Source organism: Anomaloglossus baeobatrachus, chromosome 2, assembly GCF_048569485.1.
Source record: "Anomaloglossus baeobatrachus isolate aAnoBae1 chromosome 2, aAnoBae1.hap1, whole genome shotgun sequence".
Taxonomy (NCBI): Eukaryota; Metazoa; Chordata; class Amphibia; order Anura; family Aromobatidae; genus Anomaloglossus; species Anomaloglossus baeobatrachus.
The window spans coordinates 621013293-621021575 of record NC_134354.1 but is presented as its reverse complement, the minus strand read 5'-3'; the positions used below and the strand labels follow the sequence as shown (position 1 = coordinate 621021575).

General features: G+C 42.4%; 1 protein-coding gene across 1 annotated transcript; it reads left to right on the top strand.

The window, feature by feature from the left end:
• Positions 1 to 4689: 4689 nt before the first annotated feature.
• Positions 4690 to 7977, top strand: LOC142290428 (uncharacterized). The gene is made up of 2 exons (XM_075334378.1): positions 4690 to 5415; positions 7921 to 7977. Exons 1-2 carry the CDS (start codon positions 4696 to 4698, stop codon positions 7936 to 7938), a joined length of 738 nt encoding a protein of 245 aa, XP_075190493.1. The 5' UTR covers positions 4690 to 4695; the 3' UTR covers positions 7939 to 7977.
• Positions 7978 to 8283: the final 306 nt, after the last annotated feature.

Sequence of the window (8283 nt, the reverse complement as noted above, 5' to 3'; positions counted from 1 at the left end):
ATTGATCAATTTTGTGTGCGATCCTTTAGATCATGTGTTCTGTGACGTATGAATTGGGCACCTTTTTTTTTTTTTTTTTTATTGACTTGCCAAGCGTGTGTAATGTGTAGGGATGCGTTTTTACTATGTCATCTGCCATTCAGCTCTGCTACATGGCCGCTAACAGCAGACACAGACAGCCATGTAGCAGAGCTGAATGGCAGATGACAGCAGACACAGAAAGAGCCGCACTGTCAGAATGAACTCGGGTGAACTTCACCCGACTTCATTGTCATGCTGCGGCTCTGTCTGTGTCGCGTCCTGATTAGCGGTCACCTGTGAAGGACTCACCGGTGACCACTAAACTCCTGAGTAACTGAAGTGTCCCCCCCTCTCTCATATACTCACCGATCCCTGATCACCGGCGCGGCGCTGCACGGCATTCACACTGCTCCGGCGGCTTTTACTATTTTGAAAAAGCCGGCCGCCCATTAAACAATCTCGTATTCCCTGCTTTCCCCGCCCACCGGCGCCTATGATTGGTTGCAGAGAGACACGCCCCCACGCTGAGTGACAGGTGTCACACTGCACCCAATCACAGCAGCCGGTGGGCGTGTCTATACTGTGCAGTGAAATAAATAATTAAATAATTAAAAAAAACAGCGTGCGGTCCCCCCCCAATTTTAAAACCAGCCAGATAAAGCCATACGGCTGAAGGCTGGTATTCTCAGGATGGGGAGCTCCACGTTATGGGGAGCCCCCCAGCCTAACAATATCAGCCAACAGCCGCCCAGAATTGCAGCATACATTAGATGCGACAGTTCTGGGACTGTACCCGGCTCTTCCCGATTTGCCCTGGTGCGTTGGCAAATCGGGGTAATAAGGAGTTATTGGCAGCCCATAGCTGCAAATAAGTCCTAGATTAAACATGTCAGGCGTCTCCCCGAGATACCTTGCATGATTAATCTGTAAATTACAGTAAATAAACACACACCCCCGTATGCTAATATATACATGGCACATTTCGAGGAGACCCACATTTATAACCATCCCCTTTGGTTGGAACACTCCGTCACGTGGAAAAGATACATTGATGACATTTTTATGATTTGGCGGGGCGATTCTGTGTCACTATCTCAATTCTTCATTGACTTAAACTCCTTTAGACAAGATCTTTCTTTCACCATTCATTCCGATCCACATAAAATTAATTTTTTGGATACTATGGTCATATTATCAGCTGGTACCTTGAGCACTGATTTGTATGTCAAACCTACGGACCGTAATAGCCTCTTACATTATACAAGCTGCCATCCCCGTCATACAAAACAAGGACTTCCCATCTCCCAACACAAACGTATTGAACGCATTGTGTCTGATCCCATACAACGCGAAATCAGAGGCTCGGAAATGAGCAAGAAATTCCTCCAAAGGGGATATCCAATTGAGATTGCCAACAAGAGATCTTCCCAAAGATCTACAATTGATAGCAATACTCCACGGGTTCCTTGTGTTAACACATATCACCCTTTTTCTCCCCTGATTAGGAGTATCATCTGTAGACATTGGCCACTCCTGAGCAGGGCCTATCCGGAAGTGAGTGAATTTAATTCACTCCCTCTGTTTTGTAATAAGAGACCCCGTAACCTTCGTGATCATCTAGTCAGAGCGGATATTGGTTCCAATAAGATTATCCAGAGGCAGACTTTCTTGGGCACTCCAAGAAAGGGGAATTTCCCATGTCATCACTGTGTGCAGTGTAATAATCTTACTAAGGGGGACACCTTCACCCACCCTTTGTCGGGCCGTGTTTTTCCCATTCATGGGTTTTTTACTTGTGACTCTTCATTTGTTGTTTACCTGATCAAATGCCCCTGCGGTCTCGGATATGTTGGGGAGACCACCCAGCATATCCGGGACCGCATTAGTAAACATAAGTCGACAATAAGATGCAAGCAAGTTTTACTACCCATCCCATATCATTTTATTACACACGGTCATACAATTGCCCAGTTAAAGTATCAAGTATTGGAACATGTCCCTCTTTCCCGACGGGGTGGCAATCGAATACGCACTCTTAAAGAAAGGGAATCCTATTGGATTTTCACCCTGAACACACTGGAACCCAGAGGCCTTAATAGGGAGCATGACATGTGTTTATAATATCTCCCATGGAAGGGTAGCTTGCCCATATAGCCTATTTTATCTCTATGGTTCTACGGATGCATTAAAAGGGTCTAATATCTATGATGCTTTGGGGTCCATTTGCATGTCTCATAAAGGTTTTTTTGTGTTTTTCACAATGTTATTGCATTTCCTCCATATATGCGATTGTACAACTCCAGTATAAGGACTAGTGGGGTTACCCTTGCTTTCATATTGTTCTAACTTATTTTCCTTTTGTTTTTAGGCACTTTCTTCTACCTGACCCCCTCATCACCTTGCACTGACGTGACCACTCATCAGCAATTAGCCACGCTCCTGAAACAAGTTTTTTCACCTGGCATGCTAACTAATTCACTGTACTGACCTTGGATCTCACTGTATATTATCACTATCTTTACACACTGGCTTGTGTTCTGTGCCTGGCTCATGCGTCGTGCAAATAACTATGCACGGCGCTTGTGCTACGTGCAATTCACAGCCCAGTTGTTAGTATGGTCTCACTCATTCGGTTCGCATACGCCCCCAGATCCTTGGCATCCAATCACAGTACTTCACGTCATCATGAGGGTGTCGCGCTCCCCGCGCCTGCGCAGTCCATGCAGTGGTACTGCGCATGCGCGGCGTGCGCTTCACCAACCCCACACTGCGTTCCACCGTCCAGGAAGGCAAACGGTGCACGCCCAACGGCACGGGATATAAATAACACCACCGTTTCAACAGGACGCACTTCCCCCTGGGGCCTTCACCCTGAATCACCATTGAGAGGTACGTGTATCCATTTTGTCCCTGCCGATCGTTTAAGCAGATCACCATATATTATCTTTCTTTACGTTTTTCACTAGATTACCTCCATAGTATTTTCCTAGTATGTGACCTCACATTATCACCACTATATATCAGGTATGTCAGCCTACCCATGTGGATTTATTCAATCTGTGCACTTGGTACAAGGTGACTGATTATTCACTTTTTGCAGGGTCCCATATAGAGCCCCATTGGGACAAGTCATTTTTCCTGCTCATGGCATCAATACCTATATGATAGGTTCTCAGACTTTATGAAGGTAATACAGATGGGATAAGTCATATACTGGATGTGCCTTATACTGGTGTTATTCCCCTATGTATGATTATTTTCTATTCTGGTATCATTTATTTGTAGTATATTCATGTGATCTCATAACGTGGTGGGACCCTCCAGTGAAGGAATTAATCCTCTTTTTCTAAAAACTTCCATTTGTTTGCCGCATAACAATTCAGGTAGTACTTGCCCGCTTCTTTTGGTTGCAAGCCCAGTATAACATTGCTGTAACTTTGTTTATGACAGATGTACCCTGTATAGTTGATATTCTTTTAAACATAAGCATCACTGATCCTGGTATTATTTGTTTATAGTACCTTCCTGAGTTTGAGGCAACTGAGAGTCCTTCAGTGAGGATACTATATTCCCTTCACTTAACTCAGGGTAATATTAATATTGATAGGATATATCCAACATCTCATATATATCATTCATGTATATGTCCTTTATTCCTTTGGCATTGTTCTATAGTTTTGAGGGATCCTGAGGCAATCCAGAACCCCACAGCAAGGGAATTGCGTCACTTCCTTTTAAAACTTCTGAAAAGCATTCTCTGACTAACAGTGGTGAGGATCTTGTTCCTATTTATTGTCCATCTTGCTAGAATCCGTATGTGTTGTTGATACTTGTTCTCATATTAATTTTATATCTAGACTCAGTCATTTACTGCCTCCAGTTTTGGAGTAGATCTCCGCTACCTTCTTACTCTTACTGACAAAGTGCATAAGGTACAGATATTAAGTTGTGCTTATACTATAGCAGCGCACAAGCAGAGAATATAGAAAGAAGTTGCTTTCTCTCACACGCATGTTCATGTAATTTGTGATATGATACTCATATGTGCTTTCTCTATGATACAGGACTAGATTGTCATAACTTCATTCATTTTGGTGATGACCATATACAATTGAAAGCACATTATTCCGATACTCATATAGGTGGGTATCTGTCTGTTTGACTTATATATATATATTTTCTCCTCATGATTATTGTCATATACATCTCCTCTGGATTTTGTCCTTCAGATAGGTGTATGTTATGTGATTAAAATATTACATGAAACTTGTTCCTGATATTATGTGCGACATTGTAAGGTCAATTGACCGATTGCACAATGTGGAAGCGATATATTTGTTTGACATTTATGATGTGATATCATGTATTAAGTTGTTTTCTTTTTTGTAACTAAAAAATCTTTATTTTTGTTGTCATAGATAACATTATCCTTGACAAAGACCTAAATGGTCGAAACGTTGGATGATTTATCATTTGTCCTTTCGCACTAATAAAGAATATCCAACTTTTGAAGAATTTTCCGTGTTATCAATTTCTAGTGTGCCAGAGCTATTTTGATTGAATTGACTACTTTATTTTTCTGTGCACCTACCATATACACAGTGAGCCAGACATACTCATTTTCTATTTGACGTTTTTTTATCTGAGCTCCAGTGTCTTCACCTATCAGTCCAGATGTCCTTTACCACTTTTTCCTATAATACGGATGAGGTCAACAGCATCTTGTCCAAAGTGACTATACCTAACACATTTCTATCTGTACCTAGTGAAGAGGTACGTTCTAGAGACTACGAAAAAGAACTACGTAGGCATACGGCATTAGAATTACATTGTGCCACATTGGCCGAGTACCACCGAGTACAGCGTATTCCCAGAGGACTGCGTGTGTCATTGAAACCTACTCTTTTTGCCGACAAACCAGATTATTGTACAAAATTTGAAAGTATTATTAATAAGTGTTCGATGGACATAATTATTCTCACAATTGAATTCCTACAAAAAGAAATTGAGGATTTGGGACAGAATATCAGCTCTATTGAACAGCAGCTCCAAAACACCATCCCCAGTACCGAGTGGGATAGAATTCACTCTAAAACCAAGGAGAATATAGCCGAATTCAGGAGGACCCTACAAGAACGGAAACGTTCTAAATTTATAAGAGACCAAGAAGATTATTCTAAGAATCGTGTCTATCGTTGGCAATTCACGGAGGATAATCCCAGGCGGCCAGCCTTTCATAATCGTTACTCCTCGTCTTCAGGATCTGATACAGAACAATACACCTCCCGCCAGTCTCGTTTTTTGGTCCAGCGCACAAACCAAAGAGGAAAACGAGGCGCAGTAAGAGGGGCAACAGGAACCGTACCAACATACCATGTGCAGACACGTTCTCAGGTACTAACTTAGTGTATAATATCTCATCCTATAATTTGTCTGTGACTGAAACACGTGTATTACAAAAGGGGTTATCCTTTTGCCCTACTCCACCACTTAATTCATTTGTGTTGGATCAGGAGATGAGGAGGTTTTTTAGGACTCTTAGATTAAAAGCCCACTTTAGTACCAACAGGGACACACCTACTGACACGACTTCCACTGGATCTGACGATATGTTTCGATTAAAACAGTTGGAATTGAGGATTCCGAGCTCTTTTAATCCTCCCAAAACATACCACCCTATTGAAACTTTTGTCTCCTTGGTATCCCGAGATATTAATCAAACGCTTAAATCTGTTGATGAGGGTCAATATAGAATAAGGCATAATCTTACTATAGAAGAGAGTCGGGCGGTCCAGGATTTAAAGAACAATCCTAGGATTGTTATCAAACCAGCGGATAAGGGTGGGGCCATTGTAGTGTTAGATAAAACATACTATATTGGTGAGATATTGGGCCAATTGAGTGACGTTAACACTTATCTTCCCATCCAACGAGATCCTACATCTCGGATACAGGGATTGATTAAACAGACTATCGATCTTTATCTCTCCAACAACACCATTGATCAGAAATTGGCCGAATATCTCATTAAGGTACACCCTGTAACACCTGTGTTTTATACACTACCGAAGGTTCACAAAAACTTGAATCAGCCACCTGGACGCCCCATTGTAGCTTCCACGGAATCTATCCTATCTCCACTGGCTATTACAGTGGAGCGAATTCTCACTCCGCTAATAACTAAGATTAGATCTTATCTCAAGGATACTTCCGATTTCTTGTCGCACTTACAACTTGTAGACACATTACCTTCGGGGTGCATTCTTGTATCTTTTGATGTCAACAGTCTGTATACCAGCATCCAACACCATGAGGGTATACAGGCTGTTGATTGGTTCCTGACTGAACACAGTTCCCATTCTTCACTACAGAATGGGTTCTGTCTGGATCTTCTCCGACTTGTTTTGGAAAACAATTTCTTCTTATTCCAAGATCAATTTTATTTGCAGAAACGGGGGACCGCGATGGGTTCGAATTTAGCACCCCCGTATGCTAATATATACATGGCACATTTCGAGGAGACCCACATTTATAACCATCCCCTTTGGTTGGAACACTCCGTCACGTGGAAAAGATACATTGATGACATTTTTATGATTTGGCGGGGCGATTCTGTGTCACTATCTCAATTCTTCATTGACTTAAACTCCTTTAGACAAGATCTTTCTTTCACCATTCATTCCGATCCACATAAAATTAATTTTTTGGATACTATGGTCATATTATCAGCTGGTACCTTGAGCACTGATTTGTATGTCAAACCTACGGACCGTAATAGCCTCTTACATTATACAAGCTGCCATCCCCGTCATACAAAACAAGGACTTCCCATCTCCCAACACAAACGTATTGAACGCATTGTGTCTGATCCCATACAACGCGAAATCAGAGGCTCGGAAATGAGCAAGAAATTCCTCCAAAGGGGATATCCAATTGAGATTGCCAACAAGAGATCTTCCCAAAGATCTACAATTGATAGCAATACTCCACGGGTTCCTTGTGTTAACACATATCACCCTTTTTCTCCCCTGATTAGGAGTATCATCTGTAGACATTGGCCACTCCTGAGCAGGGCCTATCCGGAAGTGAGTGAATTTAATTCACTCCCTCTGTTTTGTAATAAGAGACCCCGTAACCTTCGTGATCATCTAGTCAGAGCGGATATTGGTTCCAATAAGATTATCCAGAGGCAGACTTTCTTGGGCACTCCAAGAAAGGGGAATTTCCCATGTCATCACTGTGTGCAGTGTAATAATCTTACTAAGGGGGACACCTTCACCCACCCTTTGTCGGGCCGTGTTTTTCCCATTCATGGGTTTTTTACTTGTGACTCTTCATTTGTTGTTTACCTGATCAAATGCCCCTGCGGTCTCGGATATGTTGGGGAGACCACCCAGCATATCCGGGACCGCATTAGTAAACATAAGTCGACAATAAGATGCAAGCAAGTTTTACTACCCATCCCATATCATTTTATTACACACGGTCATACAATTGCCCAGTTAAAGTATCAAGTATTGGAACATGTCCCTCTTTCCCGACGGGGTGGCAATCGAATACGCACTCTTAAAGAAAGGGAATCCTATTGGATTTTCACCCTGAACACACTGGAACCCAGAGGCCTTAATAGGGAGCATGACATGTGTTTATAATATCTCCCATGGAAGGGTAGCTTGCCCATATAGCCTATTTTATCTCTATGGTTCTACGGATGCATTAAAAGGGTCTAATATCTATGATGCTTTGGGGTCCATTTGCATGTCTCATAAAGGTTTTTTTGTGTTTTTCACAATGTTATTGCATTTCCTCCATATATGCGATTGTACAACTCCAGTATAAGGACTAGTGGGGTTACCCTTGCTTTCATATTGTTCTAACTTATTTTCCTTTTGTTTTTAGGCACTTTCTTCTACCTGACCCCCTCATCACCTTGCACTGACGTGACCACTCATCAGCAATTAGCCACGCTCCTGAAACAAGTTTTTTCACCTGGCATGCTAACTAATTCACTGTACTGACCTTGGATCTCACTGTATATTATCACTATCTTTACACACTGGCTTGTGTTCTGTGCCTGGCTCATGCGTCGTGCAAATAACTATGCACGGCGCTTGTGCTACGTGCAATTCACAGCCCAGTTGTTAGTATGGTCTCACTCATTCGGTTCGCATACGCCCCCAGATCCTTGGCATCCAATCACAGTACTTCACGTCATCATGAGGGTGTCGCGCTCCCCGCGCCTGCGCAGTCCATGCAGTGGTA